This window comes from Protomyctophum parallelum (assembly GCF_964188405.1).
Source record: "Protomyctophum parallelum genome assembly, chromosome: 5".
NCBI classification, from domain to species: Eukaryota; Metazoa; Chordata; class Actinopteri; order Myctophiformes; family Myctophidae; genus Protomyctophum; species Protomyctophum parallelum.
Genome location: NC_139702.1, coordinates 11,233,786 through 11,261,227, shown reverse-complemented (window position 1 = coordinate 11,261,227; position 27,442 = coordinate 11,233,786). Strand labels below are relative to the sequence as shown.

Here is a 27,442-nt window from a genome sequence, read left to right as displayed (position 1 = left end):
AATGAAATGGAAATGACAAATGAAAACAACATTGGTTTGGGGTTTGTGTGTTTTTAAGAGTGGCCGCTTTTCATTTGTCTTTCAGATGCTCTGAGCGAGGAAATGGAGACCGCACAGGATGACCGACTACCGAGTTTAGTTCAGTTCTTAAGTTTTAAAAGTTTTCAGTAAATCCTGTCGGGCAATGGGCCCAACTGTTTAAAGATCTCAGTTATACCACACTTTTATGACGTGAGAGTTACTTTCAAAATGATGAGCTCAACAAAATCTACTCACCATTTACCTGAGGTTGACTATTTGTCATCTCATCATCTTAACCACATTCAACCTGTACATTTATTTTGGTCATTATAGGTGAGAATTGTATAAAAACAAGTAACTTTAATTAAAAAAAGGGTGAAAATGTCTTTAATTGTTGACTTGTGCATGGCTTGTCTGGAAATCGGAAGGGTTGCTGTAATAAGGTGCCCACTGACAGGTAAATGCAGAGGACGACATTTAACGTGTCGTACGTATGTGCAAATGCATTTTCACAAATTAGGTATTTCACAAACATCTGCTCGTTCATTCTGCAGATATTTAGTTCATTTATTTTATATTATGTAAGTACATAGGGAAATGAAGTTATTCTGAAGCTGGCAGGGGAATAATATTTCATTTATTTTATTTTGAGTCTCATCTTGTATTTTACCATTGTCTGCCACACATTTTATTTTGCAATGTGGAGGGTATAAATAAACAAACAATGCTTCAGTCCCTCAAACGTCAATCCGGAGAGAAATGGAAGAAAACAATATATATTTTATATATATTAAAAACAATAATCACATTTTTCCCATGCTAAAGACAATTTCTAAAATATTTTATTTTTATTTTCAACATTTTATTGTTTTTAATTGGTAGCACATTGACACTGATGGATGAAACTATAAAATTCAAAACAATTATCTAATTCAACAATATTTGTATGATGATTCAAATATACAATTCAGTAGAATTTACTGTTTTGTTTTTATTTTTTTCATTTGTTTTGTATGTCTTTTATTTTATTTTTGTGGGTGGGGCATTGCAGTTTGTTTCTCCAGTTGAGAATTTATATGACCAATGAACAATTATTTGTGAATTGAATAAAATAGAGCAATAGTGTGCGTTTGGATTTGGTCAACGATTTGCCCAGCATAGGGGGTGCCATGGGGTTAATGTGGAAATGTATTGGCGTAAAAGTTGCAAATTGCGGCTACAGGCTGTGGTAGTTTTGTTTTTGAGCCCAAGTCAGGGCAGGTTGTTTATTGATGATTATATGGACACTGAGCTTGGCAGCTGGTGCTGTCTGCATGTGGTGCTGAAAGGCTGGTTTAAATGATTGATTGAAATATTTTTTTGTTTGCAGAATTACAGTACATTTCAAGCACAAACTCAATACAAAGACTGTTAACTGTGAGTGGACGAGTTTACTCAATGCTGTACCATATGTTCTCATGCCAATAAAGCCCCTTTGAATTTAATTGAATAATTTAATTGTGTGGCCGGTCACCTCACCTGTAATGTTAGTCTATACCTATTGTGTGAGTGTGTGTGTGTGCATGGGCGCGCGCACGCACACTTGTTTATGGCGGTGGTGGGGGGCCTACAAAATATTCTCGCACCGGGGCCCACCATCAGGTCACTACGCCACTGCATATGGCTCACCCTGCATAGCATGCACAACCACTAAATGCAACTGGTGGTTGTAACAGTGAATATATGGCACATATCTATCCACCTTCTTTTGAAGTAGTGCTTGGACACCACCTCGTACTCCACTCATTGCCGAAGCACCATCATAACACTGGGTAACTATATTAGCAGCACTGTAGCCAGCCTCAGAAATGTGTTTTAATATCTCAGTGCAGGTGTACTCAGCATCAAGTTGGTGCAAGTTAAGTAATTCAATTAGATGCTCCTCTGGTATGGATTTACTTACAAATGTTCTACATTGGTCCTGTCCCTTAATTGTCTCATCACTTTTATACAGAATCCTGCAGTCAGCTTTGAATATTTTGTCTGGATCTCTGCAAGAACCAAGCTGGCTAATGTTGCAATTATTTCATTTTGAATACCCTTAGATGTGTATGTAGCATTTGTATTCATGCTCTTAGCAATAGCAGCTAGCTTAAGTTCTCATCCTTCTCTAAGGTGCACTCAAATAATAATAAAAAAAAAGACCAGAAGCAATGTCATCATGATCATCATCGCTGTGGTGAGTGTGGTCATGTAAGGTTTCTTTTGTTCCACGGAGCCCAAACTCGTTAACAAAACACAGAGAAACTTAATAACATCTCCAATGCTTAGTTTTAACATAGTACCGGTTCTTTTCAAGTGCTTTTTTACCTACAGCATACTATCAACTGTCGCCCCGGTCACCTCTCTGGGCTTGTGTTCTGAACAGACCCCTGCAGCCTGTAGGCCTATATGATTGTGGCTGGATGCATGTTTCTGCAGTCCCCTTCCGCTTTCCAGTTAGTGTGTAACCACCACGCACTGTAAAAACAACATCCCTTTCATTACCAACACTGCTATATTCAGGGGAAACGGAAACATGCGTCTTTTTTAACCGAGTACTCAAGCCATGGTCGTGTGCGGTACCAGGCACGCATGACTAAATGTACATGATATAGCACCAAATGCACGTTTGGGGTATGTAATATGGGTTGGAATGGTGCATCTCCATTCAAGTCTGTGCTCACTGGAGCCGAGACCGAGACAGCGGAGTCTGTGGCCGCACTTTGAGACACTGTTTGTGGGGGGGGGGGAGCATGAACAGCAGCAGCAGGGATAGCCTCTCTGTTAGCAACAGTGCTAACAGATGTGCTTTAGGGACTGCACTCACTGCAAAGGCAGAAACTAGGCTTGCTTTTGCTTATAGGCTTAAAGAAAGGATGCATGTCGTTCTCTGTCTTGCTACCAGCAGAGTGAGCAGACGGGAGCACCGACTCACCGAGAGAGTGATTGTGTGAGATAAACTTTATTTTCATTTAGAAAAAAATCACTGAAACGTATTTTCTCATTTTCTGTGTTTGAGCATGTAGAACTCCTGATTCGTGGATCTGTTGCTGGAGGCGTGGTTATGGTAGGGGTTTTTCGACACGGCTCATTCTCGTTCAGTGTGTGCTCTGTGTTGTGTTCTGAACACTTCTCTGTTGAGCTAATTTTGCTAGACGTCGGGTCCCTCAGCCTCGCTACCGAGACACAACGTTTGCGGTATGCGTCCATTGTTGGGTCTCAAAATGCTGCGCAGTGCCCACCCAATCAGAAACGGTACAGATATTTTGTGATATTATATTTAAAAAAAAAGGATCCCCATAACTTTTGATGAGATCTTTGACTTTGGGGAGTGGGGATCACACGGTAAAAGAGGAGAAACGTTGTCTGAATTTGCTTTATTTTTTATTTAACTGTTGCAGAGACATCAATCATAGCCACATGCAAGCAATGCAGTGCAAACTAAGGTATAAACTGTGGTCACATTTAACTAACAGTAGCCTATAACATCACCAATTAGCCAATTAGAGTACACTTCATGTTTTCATTCTTACAGCATAGTATCACTTATTCGTGAAGCTGTTTCTGTTGTTTCCAGGCCTTATTAGTCATCATCTGGGACTGACTAGCAGTGCATTGCCGGTCTACTGCAGATGAAAGCTCTGCTGCCTCCGCAGATACCATTGCTCCACCCTCTGGTCTCTGTTTTAGTAGGGAACAATGTACGATTATGCCTGTGTATTTATTGTGAACAAATTAGCAACACGTAACCCGTGAATGGACATGTACTTTTCCGTACCATAGGAGTTGAGGTGGAGGCATTGGCTGGTGCTTAAAGATGATGAGGAATACCAGTTTGCATAGCTGTACACGGTGTCGTCGTCCCATCTCCAGCGGCCCTGTGTAGAGATACATAGGAAACAATTCATTTAGGTGAATCAATATAAGGTTTAACCCCCAAAAAATTGATAAAAACGTTTTTTAAATGGATTCTGGTAGTATTGGGCAATGGGCATGCTAAATAACATACTAAAAGTCTAACAAAATCTACTCCCCAGCATTTTCAAGATTGCGTCCCAGATGGAGTTTAAAATGGTCATATCTCAAATGGGACTTTGTACACAAAAGATTTAGGAATATACACCTTCCGGGAAAGGCGTCATTTTCAAGATGGCGTTTAAAATGCACAGCTATACTGTATATCTCCATAGGAAAAAAAAATGTATACAAATTATTTTTCACTTGATTCTGGTAGTATTGGCCATGCTAAATAAATGGTAAAAGTCTACCAAAATCTATCTTCAGGAAAGCCTTTCCCAAAGGTATATTTTCCTCGGTTTTGTTATGTTCATAAGCATGTACACAGGTACCAGAATCAAGTGACAAATCATTAATATAAATATATTCTATTGGGATATACACTATAGCCAATTTAAGCTTGGCTGGCTGCCACGGCTGCGTGTCTAGACAATATTTGATGTTGATATTTTTTTATTTATCAGATATTGTTTACTGCAAAGATTGTTTGATATATTTACAGGTATGATAGTACATGCATTGTATTGATTTCTTTGTAATGATTTGTAAATTATTGACATCCATATGAATATATTTCACTGAATAAATGTTCAGCATCGCCATGGCCCATGCATGCAGCACTATGCATGCAGCAGCTACAACTGATGCTCTGTCAGGATTCATTACAATCCCTGTATGGTAAAATACAGTAGTGGAAAGTATAGTATTGTATCGCCAACCATGTTTTGCATAGACCCTGTTGCAAAGTAACGCAGGGCGACGCATACTTGGAGACTCGGGGGGGAAACGCACCGTTCAAGTCGATATTGTGCTGTATGTCTTCAGCCAACATGTCTGTTATTTTCATAATGCCGTCTCTTTTAAAACAGAATCTGGCAAATATGTCAACATCATCATAAATATCAAGCAGGTGTAGTCGGTCTCGCAAAACGCGTTATATTGAATTAATGCGTCGATGAAATCAACCCCGTCAGCCATGCTAACAAAGTTAGTAGACTGCTCCTAGGACTTAGTGCTGCCACATAGCTTGCGTAAATATTTAGTTGTTACTTAGAGATACTGTATGTCATATCTAATTTGTGTGGTGCAACAGCTTAAGTTTTAGTAATGCATAAGTCTTGACGTAAAGGCCATTTAAGCAATTACTAGGCTACGTTTGAACTTAGTGCGAGGTGGTGCAACCTCCTCCAGGGAGATAAACAAGGTATTACAATAGTCCAATAGTTTTGGTACAAATCTGTTTATACGGATGTACATAATTATGAGTCAGTTCTGATTCCACAGAATTATCCAATGTCAGAATATAATATATTGGTACAAATTATAATTTTGTGGGGTGAAACCTTTGTGGTTGTTAAGGCTGTCATTAATGTCACTTCATTTCTTGATTCTATCCAATCACCGATTACTAAGGCTATAAGCTGATCAACTAACCCTTTATAGACCTTATCCTTTCGTCACATGACTTCATCACACAGACCCCCAGATTGAGACATTAAGTATTTACAAGATTGTGATAAAATGCAGAGACTAAACCTTTTTGTTTCTTGCTTAAATGCTTAAATCGTAAATCGCTCTGGATTAAGAGTGTCTGCTAAATGCCTAAATTGTAATTGAGGTAGTATGGTCTCATATTAGATATTGGCCATTTGGCTTTGTCTTTGTGAAAGTCTTGCTTATTGTTGTCATATTGTCTTGATCACTTTCACTTTTACATGTCCCTTTTTGTAAACTAAAAAATTCCAATAAACAGATTGTGGGGGAAGAAACAGATATTGGCCAGTCAGTACTGTGTGTGTGTGTGTGTGTGTGTGTGTGTGTGTGTGTGTGTGTGTGTGTGTGTGTGTGTGTGTGTGTGTGTGTGTGTGTGTGTGTGTGTGTGTGTGTGTGTGTGTGTGTGTGTGTGTGTGTGTGTGTGTGTGTGTGTGTGTGTGTGTGTGTGTGTGTGTGTGTGTGTGTGTGTGTGTGTGTGTGGCTTCAGTATAAAGATTAGACTACTAGACATTATACCTCAGCATGCTATGTACCAATAGCAGCATATACTGTATAAGCTGGAAAATAGAATAGGCCCAAAGAGAGATCTTTGGGAAATACGGTAAAAGAGGAAAAAAGTTGTCTGAATTCCGTTTATGTTTTATTTAACTCTTGCAAAGACACATCAACAAGGGACATTCTCACACATCAACAAGGGACATTCTCACCGTAAGTAGTGTACAAAGTACATATTATAGTATGATTCAAGCAATGCAGTGCAACTGCAAACTAAGGTATGCCGTCAAACTGAACTACCGGTATACATCAAAATCACCAATTAGTTTAGAGTACACATGTTTTCATTTTTACAGCTTACTATCACTTGGTTCTGTTTCCACGCCTTATTAGCTGTTCTTCACTAGTCCTCCTATGGGACTGGGACTAGCAGTACATTGTTCTTCACTAGTCCTCTGGGACTGGGACTAGCAGTACATTGTTCTTCACTAGTCCTCCTCTGGGACTGGGACTAGCAGTACATTGCCGATCTACTGCAGATGAAAGTTCTGCTGGGGCTTCTGCAGTTGCCATTGCTCCACCCTCTGGACTCTGTTTTAGTAGGGAACAATGTACGATTATGCCTGTGTATTTATTGTGAACAATTAGCAGCACGTTTTGCACTAACCCGTGAATGGACATGTACTTTTCCTTACCATAGGAGTTGAGGTGGAGGCATTGGCTGCTGCTGGTAGATGTTTGGGAATACCAGTTTTGATAGCTGTACACGGTGCTGTCGTCCCATCTCCAGCGGCTCTGTGTAGAGATACATAGGAAACAATTCATTCATGGATACACCCCAAACATGAAACCGTGACCAACCTAAACGTCATGAAGTCTGAGCTCCACGTCCCATAATATATTAACAAATAAAGACTTCCATATTGAATGTACAGATAAGGAAAACAGATTTGTTATCACACGTACAGTAGAAGGTTATTATCTTAGACCCTAAATGATTTTCTAATTAGTCTGGCAATGAGATAGAAGCTGTCACATTTGTTACATTTACATCATGCTTTGGTTGTTGTAGCATAAAACTTAAAGAGTGCCACAATTATGTATTTTTCCAGTTTTTCATGTGTATGAGGTGACGGTATACTGTACTTCATTAGACACCCTGGAGTCGTTTTTATGTGCAATGATGTATTCTCTTTTCTTTCGCACTATAGGTGTGCGAAAGATTTTCTATACAGGTGTTTCTAGACATTATTTGAAGGTGTAGTATTGGTGTAACCTCGAAGTAGTATCCTCCGATCCAAGCGGTGGACTGTAACTGGGATCTAGCCAGATTCTGCAGGAAGCTGTATTCCCAGAAACTGTGGGCTGATGCCAGGCTGGCCTGCTGACTGCTACAGTAGGACTGGAGACACATGGAACCAGGAACAGAGAGGGAGACAAAACGCTCAGTAGGTCCTATAGATGTTTAAATACAATGCTGTATGAATGTTGTAAGAATATAAATCTTGTAAAGTATTTTACCTCAGCATCTGACCAGGAGCGAGGAGAGTTCACCATCAGATAGCACTTGCCTTGGTAGCCGTGCCAGTTACCAGGGCAGGAGCTAAAACGCACTGGGAAAGCAAGGACAAAGACATGTTAACACATGATGTATGCTATAAGCTGGAGGTCATCAATGCACAATGTAGAATATACACAACTACAAATAAAAACTGTATTATTGTCATATGCACTTGTATTGTTGTGTATTTCTCTTATGGAATCCAAAGTATAGATTTTACTTTACCTTGTGCAGTTTCATTGTCTTCATTTTCTGTGATAAAAGAATCATTTAAAATGAAATGTCATGCATCAAAACATCTCTATTTGCTTCATCAACTTAGGACTTTGTTCATCATATCATAAATTTAGATGTTAAAAAACAAACACAAAACTTACCAGGAGCCTGTTGGATTGACTCTTCAACAGCTTCAACTAAAGAACGCAAAATAAATAAAAGACATTGAAATATCTCATTCTTCTAGAACTGTGTTGATGACTATTTGACTGACGGAGGGTCATGACACTATACTGAAGGGAAAAACAACACATAACTGTCTCATTGTCATCTTTATACAATTACATAAGCCTTTTGACTAAAAACAAAACAAATTATAAACAATAGCATGTGTTCTTACGACATAGTTATTTATATATTTCTTAAAATACTGACTGATGGCGAGAGGAGAGAGTGAGTTATTTTCCTGGTTTCCAGAGTTAATGGTCTAATTTTGTAATGTGTCTTTGTAGTAGAACAGCCAGACTGTACCTGTTGCAGCCCTGACGGAGAGAGCAGCACAGAGGAGAACAGAGAGAAGCACGGGAACCTTCATGATGAAGATGATTCGAATATCTGTAAGAAAACACACACACACACACACACACACACACTATTAAACAGAGCGAGACAGAGAGAGAGCAAGCGAGAGAGAGAGAGAAACACAAAAATATCAGATATTACCTGTATCAGGTGAATAGGAGTTGTTTCACAGCAGCAGGTAAGTCAGTGATGTAATGATTAGAGGAGGCTGCTCTGTTCTTTATTATACACCTAAGCACCAGAGACCACACCCATTCTCATAAACTGACCAATATAATTGTAAATGTGCGCACACACACAGACACACACGCACACACACATGTAAAAACATAGAAGTTCACAAGAACAGGATCATATCTGGGAAGTCTCGTGTCAAGGAAACGCATTTTCATTTATATTTTATCATAACTTGAATCTTCATACTACAATCTCATACTGTAATATACTTTTTAAAACTCCTTAAAAAGGTTATACTATTACATATTACTTTTGCCCCCCCCCCCCCCACCCACAAACAATCTGTTTGGTCAGTTTATTTTGGAACTGAATCCAATTGTTTTGAATATAAGAAAAGTCACCAATCAACCAAAAAGGCTATAAAATAAAGCAGCAATCTCTCTTAATCTTTTAAATGAAATGTTTTAAAACGGTAGCCAACAAATCCTGAGTAATATGTAATATGTGCTATTCTTTTACAAAGTAATGTGGTATAATATTACTGTTTTGGCAGAATAATACCTTACTTTACTCGTTACTGGGTAAAATAGAAATATTTCAATAATATATTACATCAAAGCAGAGAAGAGAATTGCTTATCTGGACAGTTACGATAAAAGGTATTTTTTTACAATAAATTAAAATGCGTTTCCTTGTATTCCATATCTGACTTCTCAGATATGATCTTGTTCTTATGAACGTTTATGTTTTTACAACCATCTATGGCTACAACACCATTTCCATAATTTCCTCAATTAACATTACTGTAGATGACTTCTCATCCACCCCACTATTATTTGAAAACTTTAGTTACATACATGATTAACCACATGATTAACCACTTCAGCCCTATATACATTTCGGCTATTTTTATTTTGAAAATAGCCGATCTACAAGCTCACAATGCACTGAATCGCGAGCTTGTAGATCTAATATTTTCAAAAGATTTTTATACATTTGAAAACGTGTGAAATGGGATATGTACATTTTGAATTCTGGACTTCTACATTGCAACCACAGCTTTTTATGACATTCACAAAGTGATGACGTGTTGTGAGCTTATGCGTTGTGAGCTTGCAAAAAAAGAAAGAAAATAATGTCTAATAATAATTGATTAATGAACGAAAAAACATTGCATGGATACACCTGGGACGTATCCGCAGTGATCTCCCAAGGTCATCAGGGTTTCGGGTCTCGCAACATCATACCCCTCACTCAGGTGACCCAGCCGGGGTGATCAAGTCCCGACTTACGTCCCTGCAGTAGCTACCCTCGATCAGTCCCATTAGGGAAAGACCAGGGCCACACAATCTGTTGCTCCGGAACTACTCTGCCAGGACTGGGAGGTAGATCAGTCTGGCACGTGGAAAGGCGACCATGGTTTTATCTTCGGGTTGAGTACAGAGTGACGTATAGGGTGCGCTGTGACTGGCCAGTCGCTGTGATTGACAGCCTACACCTAAACCTAACCCTAACCTTAACCTCAGTAAAACTATACCTAAACCTAATCTTAACCTCAGTAAAACTATACCTAAACCTAACCTCAGTAAACTATACCTAAACCTAACCTCAGTAAAACTAACGCAGTGGCTGGGGGGCGTTTCCAAGAACCCGAATCAGAGGATAAAACCCTTTTAGCCGTGGAAAGGCTCTGTGGGTTGACTCCTGTCCGGGCCCCTCCTACGTCTCACCAGGTCCACTCCTGCTCTCCTCTCACCAGGTCCAGTTGCACCAGCCTCCCACCACCAGACACTTCATTCAGGAGTGGTGAATTCTTGAGCCGCAATGGTGTTGCAGGCTCCACCTGGTCAACGGTGGTGCTGCAGGCTCCACTTGCAGCTTGAATGGCCCTCCTAAAGGCCTCACCGTGGGTTTGTTGGTATCCCTCCTCACGGAAGACACAGGCTGGGGTGCCAACCCATACTGCTCCCGGGTGAATTAATGTACTGTATGGTTCATGAAAAAATAAAAAAAATCAGATTTTTCTGCAACTAGCCTCGGAGACCGCAGGCGTTAATCTGCAAACAAACATTCAGAGGTGGAGGATATATGAATAAAATACCTGAATTGTTTGGTTAAATGTGAAAGCTAGGGGGTGGCTGTGGCTATTGCAATCCCCCCAAAAGACGCTCTTGCTTGAAAGTTTCATAGTGCTTTAATGTTTTTACACTGACAAGGATGTATGAATTATGATATGTAAAGTAATTGACTGATATGTGCACAGTGCACACATGCTATTCATGTTTGTTCATCCCCTGTCACATTGAAATTCTTCACTTCGATCAACATAATAATGTGACGAGCAATTTTAAAGCAAACGTCACAATGATCCTGACTCAAAAGTGAGTTTTGTGATTGCGATGTCTATTCAATATTATCCTTCTCTTCTGTTTTCCATCAATGTCCAAAAGAAATGTCATAAAAAAGACCAAAGTTTGCTTGCAAATCAAATCCAGTCCCTTACAAAACACAGACACGCATGCACACGCACACACTCACACATGTGCATTGCACGCACGCCTATTTCGCAAGCAGAATAAGGCACATGCAAAGTTAATTGAGGATACTGTTATACTGGAAATTGTACTACTATAGTCATAAATAGTCATAAAAACAAAAGTTCAAATTTCATAACGGGATCATTTCTGAGAAGTTTTTTGTGTCCGGGAAACACATTTTCCTCTAAACATAATCTCCGTTATCACACTGTACTGTAGCTGATCAGATAAGCAATTATGTGTTACCGGTAGTTCTTGCTAATAATCACCTCATTTGAGTGTGTTGGATTCACACTTATAGTCTGGCAGTCAACAGGCTGCTTTTGTTCAAAGTGTGAAATTTGGTACGTATATAGTCTTTTTTTTATTGGCCTAAAATATTGTCTACATACATTCATGAATCCACTTGCTGACATTTTATAGCATTTTAAAATAGCATTTTGTTATTTGTTTTATAGGGGTTTATATGTGACCCTACCATTAACATCCTATATACAAAATAAATATCAACATTTCACTATGCTTTAAGTAGCATGTCAAACTAGGGGGTTTTCATGATTCTAAATCCATTCCAATCATTAGTTTTGCACAAAAAACACTCCTTGGGCTAAAAACGACCATAGCTGTCATCACAAATGTGAAGAGGTCAGCACAAATGTGATGAGGTCAGCACATTTTGGGAACTTTTGGGCAAAAGTAGTATACAAAATATCCCATTTCACAAGTTTTCAAATCTATAACAATCTTTTGAAAATAGTAGATCTACAAGCTCACAATTTGTAGCGATTCGACGCATTGTGAGCTTGTAGATCGGCTATTTTCCAAAAAAAAATATGTCTGAAATGTATATAGGGCTGAAGTGGTTAATGTATGTAGCCTAACTAAAGTTTTCAAATGATAGTGGGGTAAAAGTACAATATCAAGGCTACCGATAGTGGAAGAGATTGCACAGAATTTCGCAAGCCGTTTAGCTGCTTTTTTGGTTATTTGGAAGCCTCTTACAACCAAACTGTATGTTTCCTAGGACACGGACACACACACACACACACACACACACACACTTAACAGGATGAGAAGGCATCTACAGTAATGTTAATTGAGGAAATGCAAATGGTGTTGTGCAAAATAGCCATAGGTGGTTGTAAACACATAAAAGTTCATAAGAACAAGATCATATCTGAGAAGTCTTGTGTCAAGGAAATGCATTTAAATTTATTACCTTTCATTTATTACCTTTTATCATAACTTTCCACTAGACAGTGTTGTTTTTGGACAGTGAATTTTGACTTTAGTTTTAGTCATAGTCTTTTGAATAGCTTTCATTTAGTTGTAGTCACGTGGAATGTTTTAGTTTTATTTGACTAAATATAAGATTTTAGTCGACTAAATCTACAGTTGATTTAGTTTACCAAAATGTATTTTGGCAGGCCTTGATGCTGTCGCAATGACGTCATCTACATTTTAGTCTAGTTTTTATTTGTTGATAATTGTCAATATATTTAGTCTTAGTTTTAGTCATCATACATTAGTTTTTATTTAGTTTCCATTTAGTTTTCGTCAGTGGAAAAAGGTAGTCGACGTGTGTGTGTGTGTGTGTGTGTGTGTGTGTGTGTGTGTGTGTGTGTGTGTGTGTGTGTGTGTGTGTGTGCATTTGCAGTACACTTGGCATATTAGGTGTAAAGATGAATTTCTGTGTTGTGTTTTTATTGGTCAGTTTATGAGAGTGGGTGTGGTCTCTGGTGCTTCAGGTGTGTATATAAAGAGTAGAGCAGCATCCTCTCATCATTACATCACTGACTTACCTGTTGCTGTGAAACAACAACTCATATTCACCTGATACAGGTAAGATAAGATATCTGATCTATTTGTTTCTCCCTCTCCCTCTCTCTCTCTCTCTCTCTCTCTCTCTCTCTCTCTCTCTCTCTCTCTCTCTACTAATGTGTGTGTGTGTGTGTGTGTGTGTGTGTGTGTGTGTGTGTGTGTGTGTGTGTTTTCTTACAGATATTCGAATCATCTTCATCATGAAGATTCTCCTGCTTCTCTGTGTTCTCCTCTGTGCTGCTCTCTCTGTCAGGGCTGCAACAGGTACAGTCTGTTTGTGTTAGGGACAAGATGACGTAAAGTTTCCCTTCATTGTCAATGGAGTTTTTAAAACAAATATTTAACTAAAAACAAACCTGTATATAGGAGGGACTAGCACCCCTCAATAATATATAAATAACTATGTTAAAGAACATAATGCTATTGTTAAATTTTTTTTTTTAGGCAAAAGGTTGATGTAATTGTATAAAGATGATAATGAGACAGAGTTAAATGTGTTGTTTGTCCCTTCAGTCCTTTCAGCTGAGGATGTTGTGAAGGAAGAGGATGTTGCACCTTTTGTTCCAGGTTAGTGTCAATTCAATTATACCTACTTTAGTCACCAAGTGCAGTAAAACACGCAGGAGTCTGACTGGGTACAGCATTCCAGATACCGATAAGACACATTAAGGATTTTAAGTGTAATTAAAATCTATTTACTATCAGTACAATACAGTTCAACACAGTTCAATGTCTTTCATTTATTTTGGGTTCCTTAGTTGAAGCTGTTGAAGAGTCCATCCAACAGGCTGCTGGTAATTTTTTTGATAATTTATTACTATCTAAATTTATGATAATATGATCTCTATATTAAAGTCCTCATAGCAAATGGAGATGTTTGATGTAAGAGTTTCATTTCAAATACAATACAGTACAATAGAAAAAACAAACATGGCCTTTAAGGTGATGGGAATAGAATCACTGCATATCATGTTGCAGAGTTAGAAAAAGTAATCCATTTGCTATCGGTCTAACAGTGTCTCTGTGAGTCAAATAGTCATAAACACAGTTCTAGAAGAATGAGACACTTCAATGTCTTTTATTTATTTTGGGTTCCTTAGTTGAAGCTGTTGAAGAGTCAATCCAACAGGCTCCTGGTAAGTTGTTTGATTGTTATTTACTACTATCTAAATGTATGATAATATGATCTCTATAACAAAGTAGTCCTTATCACAAATCCTAATGAAGCAAATACAGATGTTTTATGCAAGAAGTTTAATTTAAAATGATTATTTTATTACAGAAAATGAAGGCATCAATGAAACGCCACAAGGTAAAGTAAAATCAATACTTTTGAATTCCTTAAGAGAAATACACATCTTATACAAGTGCATATGACAATAATACTGTTTTTATTTGTAGTTGTGTATATTCTACATTGTGCATTGATGACCTCCAGCTTATAGCATACATCATGTGTTAACATGTCTTTGTCCTTGCTTTCCCAGTGCGTGTTAGCCCCTGCCCTGGTAACTGGCACGGCTACCAAGGCAAGTGCTATCTGATGGTGAACTCTCCTCGCTCCTGGTCAGATGCTGAGGTAAAATACCTTACAAGATTTCTATTCTTACAACATTCATACAGCATTGTATTTAAACATCTATAGGACCTACTGAGCGTTTTGTCTCACTCTCTGTTCCTAACTTCCTGGTTCCATGTGTCTCCAGTCCTACTGTAGCAGTCAGCAGGCCAGCCTGGCATCAGCCCACAGTTTCTGGGAGTACAGCTTCCTGCAGAATCTGGCTAGATCCCAGTTACAGTCCACCGCTTGGATCGGAGGATACTACTTCGAGGTTACACCAATACTCCACCTTCAAATAATGTCTAGAAACACCTGAAGAGAAAACTTAAAAAAAAAAAAGCTTTCGCACACGGGAGGGCGAAAGATCCGTTGTATGCCCGATCTATCTATATACTGTAGCTCGATATATAGATATCAGCACCGTTCCCGTTGTGATTTTTAAGTTTTATGCTACAACAACCAAAGCATGATGTAAATGTAATAAATGTGACAGCTTCTATCTCATTGCTAGACTAATTAGAAAATAATTTAGGGTCTAAGATAATAGCCTTCTACTGTACGTGTGATACCAATTCTATATTTTCCTTATCTGTACATTCAATATGGAAGTCTTTATTTGTTAATGTATTATGGGACGTGGAGCTCAGACTTCATGACATCTTTCATCATTCATTAATCATTAGTCATGACATAGGCCTATTTAGCTTGGTCACGGTTTCATGTGTATCCATGAATGAATTTGTTTCCTATAATCTAATTCTTAATGTAAAACTATGTGCATTTTTCTGTACATGTAAACATTGTCAATAAACGTATATGAATATCTCTACACAGAGCCGCTGGAGATGGGACGACAGCACCGTGTACAGCTATTCAAACTGGTATTCCCAAACATCTACCAGCAGCAGCCAATGCCTCCACCTCAACTCCTATGGTAAGGAAAAGTACATGTCCATTCACGGGTTAGTGCAAAACGTGCTGCTAATTGTTAACAATAAATACACAGGCATAATCGTACATTGTTCCCTACTAAAACAGAGACCAGAGGGTGGAGCAATGGCAACTGCAGAAGCCCCGGCAGAGCTTTCATCTGCAGTAGATCGGCAATGCACTGCTAGTCCCAGTCCCAGAGGATGACTAATACGGCATGGAAACAACAGAAACAGCTTCACCAAGTGATACTATGCTGTAAGAATGAAAACATGAAGTGTACTCTAAACTAATTGGTGCTTTTGATGTATACTGGTAGTTAAATGTGACGGCAGTTACTGCATTGCTTGCATGTGACTATGATTGATGTCTCTGCAACAGTTAAATAAAAAATATAGCTAATTCAGACAATTTGGACAACGTTTCTCCTCTTTTACTGTGATCCACAAAGATCTTAGCCTATCTTAGATCCGAGCCTGCCAACCCACTGACAAGGTAGAGCACCCACAGAGAAACATTCACTTCATAAGACTACTGATACAGATACCGCAATGACCTCTGCCTGCTTGATATCGTTTTACCAGCTTCTTCCTAGCTATAGACATTCAATGGCAGTCGCAGTCTAACAACTTCTCCAGGTTGACATGAATGCCAAGCCCACTCGCACAGCCAGGCATTGGAGGGTCCCTCAAAAAAGAACAACCGTCTCAGCGCTATGCAGGGCATGGGGCATGCATCCACCTCCCTGAGTCAAGCCTATAAACCTAAAGTGACCACATACTGTACATCACTGTAGACTATAGAGTTGAGTGTCTTCTGAAATATAGTATTTGCAAATGGGCCCCCAAATGATAATTGAATGATAATTCATAACATTAGTTAATATAAAAAAGAATAATGTAAACAAAAACAAAGAAAAAATTGATTGAAACCATGGAAAGATAAGCTGTCTTTGTGATACCAATAAATAGTAGGCATATACTATTTTAGTTCCGTTGATCCAAGCCAGAACACAATCGATGTTCTATAGACCCCAGCGACCACCACTCAACTCTTATGTTGAGGGTTACCGCATGTTCAAACTGGCTTATGGGTGGACCTTGGGTCGATGGGCATCACAACGTAGCATCCGGCAGCAAACGACCGTCACAAACGTTATACGTAACAGGGATTTGATTGGCCAAACTTTGCATGACGTATAGTGCTGTGATCAGTGCTATAATGGTCAGGCCTGAACATCTATTATGAAATAAAATAAAATAAAAAATGATGTCTTTATATGTCTTAGCTTTCACTTGTGTCTGCTCTGCTCTCCTTTCCCATTTATATTACTGTAAGTGCACCTCCACCTGGTGGGGGTTCTTAACTACTATCACATGACCCATATAGGTTCAACACAGAAATGTGTGGTAAGGAGTGACTGTCATAATAATGACTAAATTATGAAAAAAAAAAAAAAAAATTAAAAGGGCATAATGACTGAATTGAGATCAAATGGATCTTAAAGATGGAGTGCCGTGATCACCCCCCTAAAACATGATCATCATTTAAAAAAATTGTACAGAAAGTGGTTTTCACCTTAGCACCACCCGCCTGAACTTAAGCCGACAGCTACTGTTGTATGATAATGTGGGAGGGGTTAGGTTTATGATGTCACTAAAATGGTGTTATTCCGATTGGGCCATTTGACTCAAAGGCTTTCAGCTTTCACCAAAAATACACAGGGGAGACTGTCACATAGGCTATTTGAATGTTATCGCCACACCTGGGGATCTGGCGCTGCTTTGCGGCGACACGGGCATGGATCACGCTGCTCTGCGGCGACACGGGCATGGATGAGGGTCCTTGTCTGAGACAAATGTCTCCCTCGGGAGACAAAATAAAGCTACCTTGAACCTTGAACCTTGAATCATAAATATAGCTGCAAGCCCAAAAAGAAAAAAGCTATACGCCACGCAGAATACACAATGAGCTATATAAACATTGATGACTGAAATTATTTGACAAGTAATAAATAAAAATCACACTTGTGTGAAGTGAGGGGCGCTCTTATACATCATCACGCTGTGTAACCAGAGTCGGACTCCATGTATGGAAATGCGATTTCTTTGACGTGGCCAAAAAAAAAGGCCAAAAAAAGGATAGAGAAAATCGAATTTCGTGAAGAACGATAGCACAGAACTACCCAAACTGCTATAAAACAGTGGTTTGTTCACAGAAACAAAAAGGCCACATAACTGGCATAATGACTAAATTGAGATTAAAAAAGAAAAAAGGGCTATGCATGGCAGGGGCGCCCACCTCCCTGAGCCAAGCATGGCTGCATACCTCACTCACTGGACTATAGAGCTGAGTGACCTCTGCAGGTGTTCAGATAATGGCTCGAGGGCAGACTGCATCACTGAGCATACTGGTTCTATGCGGCTCTATACTCTTTGATGTTATCGGCCTGTCACCAGGTTGACTCTGCCCTGTCTGCTTGGTATAGTTAAATACTAAGTTAAATACTACTTAAATACCAGACCTTCAATCCCAAGCAGCAGTCCAGAGCAAGCCATCTTCCACCGGCAGGTTCCCGGCTCTCAAAGATGATGTTTAAGAGGTTATACTCAAATTAAAAACTTAAATTCTTAACAAAGTAAACACTATATATATTTTTGACAACATTGAGTTATTTCCTTTTTTATTTATTTTTTACATTTTCTGTTTTTCCTGGTAACATTCCCGACCACTTTGCTCTTCATTTGTCTGCTGTCACTCTCTCTCGCCATCCGTCATCGTGGTGTTGCCACCATCAGAATTTCCCCATCCGCAAAATCCTGACCAAGACAAGACATGCTCATGGTTGCCTGGCCTTCCACAGAGCGTGTTGCTGGGTGGGTATCCCTGCCAACCCGCATGTGTGGAGCAGGCAGGACATACACGGAACACAACAGGATTGGTCCAGTGTCCTCCCATGTTCCAGATATGTCAGTCTGCCAAGTCAATGCCCTCTGTCACATTCTCTCCCGCTTCATCCTGCTTGTTCGTGGCTATACAGCCGACATACCAGAATTCATTGTCTGCCTTGATTGCGGACACCTGCCTCTGTCTGCCCCATGCCATAGTATACATGCAACTCCTTTGGGTTAGACTTCGTTCCACTTCATTCTGCTGGATCAACCCAGAACCAGCCTGCATGGCTGGTGACCCAATAATGTCAGCATGATACTGGCCTGGTGTTTTTTGATTCCTTGTACTCCTCAGGCCACCTTCATGTGGATCTAAAACTATACTTAAGCCCTATATATATATATACACTTCATTACTTAGCAGTACAAAAGCCCTGGGTATCTCATATACTCGGTCCGTTCCAGAATAGGGATGCTTATGTAGTTCAAATAAACGTTGTGTTTGTAGCAGAGTATAGTTAGTGCCATGTCATTATTCCGACCTCTAAATATTCCGACCTCCTATAATTCCGAACTAACACTATCCCAACCCGTAAACCCTAATCCTGACCTCCGTCCTATCTGGCCACGTAGGTCGCTAACCCTAACCTTAGTCTTAACCCCGGCCACGCCTCAGTCTTAACAGGCCACGTACGTAGTTCAGATTAACGGGCGGTGTTGTACTTGGTCATAGCCTTGCTGCCTTCTGCAACGGCGTGCTCGGCCAGGCCGCCGGGGAGCACCAAGCGGACGGCGGTCTGGACCACCCTGGACGAGATGGTGGAGCGCTTGTTGTAGTGAACCACGCGAGAGGCTTCGCCGGCGATGCGCTCAAAGTTGTCGATGACAAAGGAGTTGAGGATGGCCATGGCCTTGGAGGAGATGCTGGCATGGGGGTGGACCTGCTTCAGGACCTTGTAGACGTACAGGCCGTACGTCATCTTCCTGCCCCGTCGATGTGTGCGTCCTGCGGCCACTTTGGATCCCGATCTCTTGGCTCTCTTGGCTTTCCTGAAGCTCTTCTTCATGCCTCTTCTCCTCACTTTAGCATTGGTTTTAGCATTGGTTTTAGACATGACTCTCCGATGCTTCGCGGTAAACGGCTGATTCTATCGGCAAGTTTTGAAAACAAGTGTCTTGAAAATATTGTAGACAGAGGGGTTTATTACAAATTACCTTGTGCTCATTTGACGGTTCAATTTAAAGGAAGTATTTGGTTGTGATGACGATGTTGTGAAGACGTCATTACGTGGAATACTCAGTGACGTTTACTATACTCAAACTGTTCAACATTGCTAACAATTGCCTGTTTTTGAAGACAGAAGTCAACCCCAATACATTCCTTTTTCCAACAGACTTTGTCAACAAAGGCATGGCTGTTGACCAAGTCTGTTGGAAAAAGGAATGTCGCAACCCCAGCGCTAGCCTGGGGTCTACCTATGCTTTCTATGGCATATAGGCAGGGATAATCTAAACACATTTTTGGAACAAAATGCCTCAAATCATCCAATTGCCATCAAAGGCGTAAGAACAAATGGCACGCTTTTCATATTGGCCTATTATAGCACCACCAGGAGGCCACAACCTGACCTGGCCTGGTGGAGACCTATGCCCCGAGGGGCACTTTTTCTAGTTTGTATTGGATTTCCCATAGGGGAATCTTAGATTGCGTCATGTAAGAACCGTGTTCCAGAAATAAACAAATCAGCCGGGAAATTTTACTCCTAGCAGTTCAAGTTCAGTCAGGAAACTCAGTGCAGTTGCCGGCGGCCGTTCATTGGGTCGCCTCAGCATCACGTTCTCGTTCACATGATTCACTTCATCCAATCACACACTCATTCCATCTTCATACCGGCTATTTACAGTAAACTGGAAGTTTGCACTGCTCATCCTGCTTGCTTGCTGCTGCACACTGATACTGCCACGTTGCTGTCTGCTTCAACTTTTGTTGCTCACCCTCCTCCACTCCAGCTATTTTATCATGATGATCACCACTTACAACATCTGCCATTGACTTGGCCTGAAAGTTTGAACGGAAGAAATTATTTCGTTCATAGACTTGGCCACACAGACTTCACGAGTGGCACACACACTCCAGATGTTGGAGGTCTATAGCACCCCTCAATAACGGTACTGTGACACACAGAGCCTGATAGACCCTGACGAAGACCTTTTGGTCGAAACGCGTTGGTCCTATTATTTATTTGCCTTGCTCATCTTCAAAATAAATTATTAAATTTTTCACCAAAGACGGAGTGCCTTGGATTATTTTCTTTTCAAGTCTGCAATTCACATTTTTGACAAGCAGTACTACTTGGAGGAAGGATACCTTTTGTCTATATGGTTTTACCTGTATCATCAAAGAGCACCTATCTAAGAGCCACTAACAGATCCCTGCAGCGCTTCCATTCCTCTATTTCTACACAGAGCCAGATGTTGGAGGGTCTAGCGCCCCTCAATAACGGTACTGTGAAGTACACACTGTACCGTGTACCTGTACTGTGTGGTGTACCCATACATACCATACCATACAACATTACAAGCAGTAACGTGGCCATATCAGTGAAACGTGTGTGTGTGTGTGTGTGTGTGGGGGGGGGGGGGGGGGGGGGTGCTTGCATGTTGTAGTTCGGTGGTCACCTAACCACCGAAAATCCAGACTATGTATGAGCCTTCATGGTATCAGTGGTCCGCTCGTCTCCTCCACCCTATCAACTCCCATGTCACTCATCTCCTCTCCCCTGCCTGCTCCTCTCTCAACTCCCATGTCACTCATCTCCTCTCCCCTGCCTGCTCCTCTGTCTCTCTCAGCTCCCACGTCACTCCTCTCCCAGCCCTGTCGTATGCGCGTGAGGCTGCGCCGGACGCAGGGCACAAGCAGCAGCAGTTTACCGAGCAGCACCGCAGAGGGGATCACCAGACACAGCATGTAAGGCGGAGGAGTCCACTTCCACTTGTAGCTTTTCGGAAGCAGGAACTTGTTCCAGCCGTACAGGTAGGTGTGGAGTGTGCAGAAGAACAGCGTCAGAGACCCCAGCTTGGACTAGAAGCAAGGGACGAGAGAGAGAGAGAGAGGGGGGAGAAAAGGCCAGGTTCATCATTGAGTAATAATACCCACACCCGCACTCACACACATGCACACAAACACACACACACGCACACACACGCGCACCTGCACAAACATGAACTCCCTCCAGCTCAGTGCGTTGCTGACAGAGGGCAGGGATGTGATTCCCAGCACCACATACAGGCCAAAGCCCAGGATCCCCACAGAGAAGTAGGAGTCAGTCTTCCAGGCTTCCGTGGGGTCAAACTCTTCTGTCTTGTTTTTCCTGATCTGAAAGAGAATATTTACTCATCAAGTATATTGTACTGTCATTAAGTTACATTTCAAGGCACTTATTTCTATGTCTTGATCCTTAAGTGTATATAGTTCTAATCCACAGCACCTCAGAGGCAAATACAAATAAGTTTTGTTTAACTACATTTATTTGACAGCGATACAACGCGTCTATGAGATTGTTAGTTAGTTGCTTCTTCTTGCTTAACTAACCTTTTAGTTTTTTTACAAGATTACAATTATTATCATATTTTTTTATTAACACAAGAATAATAGCTTCCATTCTAGCATGCTATCTCTCCAGGAATATAAAGCCTGCTGTTTGAGAGAGAGAGAGAGAGAGAGAGAGAGAGAGAGAGAGAGAGAGAGAGAGAGAGAGAGAGAGAGAGAGATAGAGAGATACTGTAGAAAGAGCGAAAAGGGAACAGAGCTGTATATTTATTGTTGCTCAGTAACAGTCTTACCATAGAAACCGCTTTCTGGGTGAATTTGTCTTTTACAAAATATCTGCAGAAAAATGCACAGAATTACTACATTTAAAAGAAAGCTAACTGTTCATATAATTTGTTACTTGCTTGGTGACACAACTGAGGGAGAATCGAATAATCGTAGAGCTCATTAAAAAGTGTTATTGCTGATGCTAATCTGTCGGTTATGGGAAAAGTATATACTGTAATCTGGACTTTATTTACAGAGAGCATACATAGTACTGTAATGAAACAACAACAAAAAAAACAACAAAACATTAAATTGATGGTTTAATGGTTGCAAAGGAAGTGAGTTTTGTTGAGGAGGTCATGTGGGTAGATAAGTCAGGGTCACATGTACCACATTGAACCATGTGTGTGATGGTATGTGATATATGTGAAAAGAAATAGGTACAGTATAGGTTCTTAATTCCATATGCATACGAAATCTGGCACTAACTTCTCCAGCAGTTTGCAAGACTAGCTCTGGGCAGACAGACAGACAGACAGACAGACGGTGGCTAGCTTCCTACTGAGCTTCCTACCCTAAAACCTCCATCGGATAACATTTCTGTCCTTCAAATCATGTTTTCATGTTCTCATCTGAGCAGAACCTGTGAAATATATGTTTCACGGCGCAGCACGGGTCACTTTAGTTCTTGTAGGCTAACAGAGCTAATGGTGAGTGGTGCTTGGTGGTCACTTTAGTTCTGGTAGGCTAACAGAGCTAATGGTGAGTGGTGCTTGGTGTTAAAAGAGCTAATGGTGAGTGTCACTTTAGTTCTTGTAGTAGGCTATAAGAGCTAATGGTGAGTGGTGCTTGGTGTTAAAAGAGCTAATGGTGAGTGTCACTTTAGTTCTTGTAGGCTATAAGAGCTAATGGTGAGTGGTGCTGCTTGGTGTTACCGTTGGGGGATGATGAGAGTGTACAGAACATGGAGGAAAGCCAATGCCAGAGCCAGTAGACCAATCTGCTTCCTGCACAGCATCCATCGGTCCAGCCAGTCAGGGAAACGTCTGCAGAACATAACCCAGAACAGAACATAACAGAACATAACCCGCAAGATCAGAACAATTGTGAGGGTCAAGTTTATATTTTATCCTGTGTAGAAGAGTTAGTTCACTATCATGATTTAGTAGTATTGAACGGTTAAGGTTGTTCTAGATATAGGCGAGCAACAGTAAATGTAACTGATTTTTGGGAAAATGTTAACATTTATTTTATTTGAATTACCCAACGCATTTTGTAAAATCCAGCAGCATTAATGAAATGTAAAGTCAAAGATATAGGGCTGCACAGAAAACCACTGTCAACTTGGCATCCCTATACTTTTCATTATCTGCATTTTCTTTAGAAATTAGCCAATCTACAAGCTCACACGTCAGATAGAAACTAAATACGGCTTCATGCACTTCACTTTCACTTCGCATTGCAAGCTTGTAGATCGTCTATTTTCAGTACTTCTGTGCAACATTCTTATATGATGAAGTAGGCGGTTGAAGCGGTTGAAATATGCAGATATGAGGTTTCCGCCTGACAGCCTGTGTGTGTGTGTGTGTGTGTGTGTGTGTGTGTGTGTGTGTGTGTGTGTGTGTGTGTGTAAAAAAAACCCTGCTTGAAACCAGCTACAGAGTATTTGATTAATTGTGTGTTTATTTGAAAAAAATAAGTTCTAGGCGCCTGCTGGCCGGCGCGTGTTCGAGTCCTGTTCATGACAACCTTTTTCTGCATCTCTCCCCTTCTCTCCCTCCCTCCTGTCCATCTTCACTTCAACAATCAATAAAGGCAGAAAAGCCTGAATACAAATAAAAAATAAATAGAAATGAGTTCTACATGCATGGAAAACGACGAAAAACAGTTGATCGCTGGCCCTCAAACTCCCTGCTCTGCTCTGACCTGTACTTGGTTCCTCTGTAGAGCTGTATAGCGGAGGCCAGGACGCCAGGCAGGTAGCACAGAGACAGCATGATCAGAGACACGATGGGGAAGACCTGCCGAAAATGAAAAAAACGTCATTCAGAGACCAACTTCCATCAGCTGTAACATTCCAGAAATGAGCATGGTGAGACTGACGGGCACATACAGTACACCGCATCTAAACAGACCGTGCACTGATTCCCAAACAAGTGGGTCTGCGTGAGACAAGTTCAATTTACAGTTTACAATTTAGGCATTTAGCAGCCGCTTTTAATCCAGAGCGATTTACAGTAAGCAAGAAGAACAAATGGCAATACATCAAATGCATATAAATAGTCATCAAGAATCATAAGGAACCTAAGAAATCTAACATTCGTGATCCGTCTAACAGTATAGAATATCAATGAAACTGAGTACACTATAGTGTGCTACAGTACAGTTAGCCCTGGTCCAGTGCTTACTGCAAGATATGCACTGTAAGCACTGGACCAGGGCTACAGTACAGTATCTAGATTACATAAATTGAGTCTTTGCATACGCGGCTGGGGCAAGTGCAACGGCAAGTGCTATGGGCTAAGATGGAATCTGAAGAGGTGGGTTTTCAGACTACGGCGGAAGATTTGGAATGTGTCTGTAGTAGTTCTGATTGCAATGGGAAGTTAATTCATTACACAGTTTTGGAGCCAGAAGGGAGAAGAGTCTGGGACGAGTCGAGCGTTGTCCCGGCGTTGTATGGTCGGATCAGACTTTGAAGATATGGTGGTGGAATACCTTTCAGTTTTATAACCACTGTAGGCTACGGCGTGTTGACCAGCATTGTGCTGAGATATGTGACTCTGTGACTATTATATCCTATACCTTGTTGGCCAGGGACACCATGATTCTGAAGGACCTGTCCTGGACTCTGTCCTCGGGCTTCACGGTGGTGGCGGAGTAGATGACGTCGACGGTGAGCGCGTAGAAGAAGAAGAAGGCTGTGAGGCCGGCGGCCAGGCCCAGGGGAAGTCTCCACTGGGGGAAGAGCTGCAGGGGGAAGTCCTCCAGGTCCCTGGAGGCTGACAGGGAACCCCTGTCTATGACGCCCAGACCCAGCCGGCTGGACAGCTCTGCTACCATCTGCTTGGCCGACGCATTGTCCCCACACAGGAACACCTGCAGTATACAGTATGAAAGAGATGCATTGGCGTGCGTGTGTGCATGCGTGCTTGCGTGCGTGCGTGAGTGTGTGCGTGCGTGCGTGTGTGTGTGTGTGTGTGTACATTATTGTGTGCTGATGTACCAAACTTGTACTTATAGTTCTTCGTTACAGTTCTGTCATATTATTAATTTTCTTTACAGTTTCGGGAAAAAAAAGAAAGAACAAATAAGACAAAGAAAGACAGTTTTCACCTATGCCCAAAATAAGGACACCATGTTCAAAGTACAAGTTAAACGGCAGCAGGTACAGCTAGTACCTGTCTGTTGGCGTCTGATGGTCCGTTCTGCAGAGACCAGGCAGACAAGGTGTTGAAGGCCTTCACCACATACGCTCCAGGAACCAGCCTGTGCACAACAACACAAATGTAAGACACTCATCCAATGCCTTTATTTACCATTTTCTCTTTGTTTGTTTGTCTACTTTTTTGTTTTGGTTTCTAACTTTCTAATTCTACCACTGGAGGCACTAGAGCACTGGTTCCCAAACGTTTTCATGTCAAGGACCCCCAAATTGACATGTATTAGTCCACGGACCCCCATTTGAAAAGATATGCCAGGGACCCTCCATAAGAGAAGAATTGTATGGCTCTAGCAGTGATTCTCAACCATTTTAATTTCAAGGACCCCCAGTTTGACATGCATTAGGCTACGGATCCCAATTGAATGGCATTTCTATCTCTGGGACCCCAATTTATATTGTAAAATCAATGTTCATTTAACTCTGAGAGGGTACAAATGGGTCCATTTGGTTCCATTTGTATTAAACTAATGCACTAAATCCATTGTATTGCAGTAATGCACTAATTTGTTACTTTTGAGGCATCATTCTTTCATTCTGTTACTTGAAAATCATTCATTTTCAAACTTTTCAAAGGAGAGGACAGGATAGAGCAGAACCAAACGGACCCCTGAAGGACTGTAACTCCGAGAGTGTACAAATGGAACCAAATGGATCCATTTGGTCATATATGTACCAATTTGGGGTCCTTGACATGCAAGGTTTGAGAACCAGCGGGCAGCGGGCAGCATAACTACTGTATATCAAATTAACCCATTTTGGGCGGGAACCCCTTTTGGTGTTCGCATTATGTTATGCTTTAGCTATTGAAAAATACCAGATCTACAAGCTCATAGAGCTTGTAGGTCTGCTATTTTTGAAAAATTGAAAAACGACTGACATAGTAGTGTTTCTCTGTCACCTCTGCAGATACACAGAGAAGTGAAGTAGTGTTTCTCTGTCACCTCTGCAGATACACAGAGAAGTGAAGTAGTGTTTCTCTCTCTCACCTCTGCAGATACACAGCGTTGGACTCTGGGTACAGACCCTTCCTCAGGTTATTACTGACATCCACCAGCACCTGCCAAGTAACCAATCACATGCAGCCACACGGTGAGCAGAAGCAGCGCTGCATGCATGGGCAATAGAACTTCAACCTGCAGTTAACTCATGATGAATATAATATAAAACATGTTTATCTTTAATATGTCATTCAAAATGTTATGGGGAAAGGAGTCACCAAAATAGTGTCCTCACTATCTCTTGATTAGTTCCCTTGTTAGTCACCTGTGTTCTTCCTTCTTGACTATTGGCTGTCAGAGTATTGGTTGTGAGACTATTGGCTGTCGGACTATTGGTTGTCTGACTATTGACTATGTAGACTGTACTGTACTGTACTGTACTGTACTGTACTGTACTGTACTGTGCTGTGCTGTACTGTACTGTACTGTACTGTACTGTACTGTACTGTACTGTACTGTACTGTACTGTACTGTACTGTACTGTACTGTACTGCCTCTCATCATGCACCTGTGCACAGTTGTGAAGCTCAACAGCACCACTTTGTCACCTGTTGGTACTCTAAACAGACATAGGGACAGACAGACACACACATTGCTGTTCCTTAGAGTGGCTGCACCACTCAAAAGGACATGTTGCTGTATTGTGGTGATGTGTAACATCATACTGTACCTTCCCTTCAAGCTGAGGAGCAAGACTTTGCAGGAAGTCATAGTGTTCTCTGTGAACACACACAAACACCACACTGGCTGACTGCGCCGCTGCTGCATGGCTCAGTACCTGCAAGCACGCACGCACGCACGCACACAGACACACACACACACACACACACACACACACACACACACACACACACACAA

The 27,442-nt window shown here is 41.1% G+C and overlaps 2 protein-coding genes and 2 long non-coding RNA genes across 4 annotated transcripts in view; 3 read left to right on the top strand and 1 right to left on the bottom strand.

The window, feature by feature from the left end:
• The window catches only part of LOC310858190 (uncharacterized protein), a gene marked incomplete at its 5' end in the record, with an annotated part of 208,254 nt that overhangs the window by 151,148 nt on the left and 29,664 nt on the right, over positions 1–27,442 (top strand). The window lies entirely within an intron of this gene.
• Positions 12,925–13,476, top strand: LOC310859042. Its single transcript, XR_014569270.1, has 3 exons — positions 12,925–12,963; positions 13,123–13,206; positions 13,456–13,476. It is a non-coding gene; the product is annotated as an uncharacterized lncRNA (long non-coding RNA).
• On the top strand, positions 14,214–14,729 carry LOC310859040. Its single transcript, XR_014569268.1, has 3 exons — positions 14,214–14,254; positions 14,430–14,521; positions 14,649–14,729. It is a non-coding gene; the product is annotated as an uncharacterized lncRNA (long non-coding RNA).
• Positions 21,038–27,442, bottom strand: part of LOC310859137 (metalloreductase STEAP4-like) — a gene marked incomplete at both ends in the record, with an annotated part of 6,850 nt that continues 445 nt past the window's right edge. The window contains 9 exons of the mRNA XM_083765538.1: positions 21,038–21,406; positions 21,536–21,700; positions 22,168–22,210; positions 23,077–23,187; positions 24,068–24,162; positions 24,947–25,240; positions 25,543–25,630; positions 26,573–26,643; positions 27,255–27,362. Coding sequence (XP_083621664.1) covers positions 21,038–21,406; positions 21,536–21,700; positions 22,168–22,210; positions 23,077–23,187; positions 24,068–24,162; positions 24,947–25,240; positions 25,543–25,630; positions 26,573–26,643; positions 27,255–27,362 — 1,344 coding nt within the window. The remainder of the gene's footprint in view (positions 21,407–21,535; positions 21,701–22,167; positions 22,211–23,076; positions 23,188–24,067; positions 24,163–24,946; positions 25,241–25,542; positions 25,631–26,572; positions 26,644–27,254; positions 27,363–27,442) is intronic.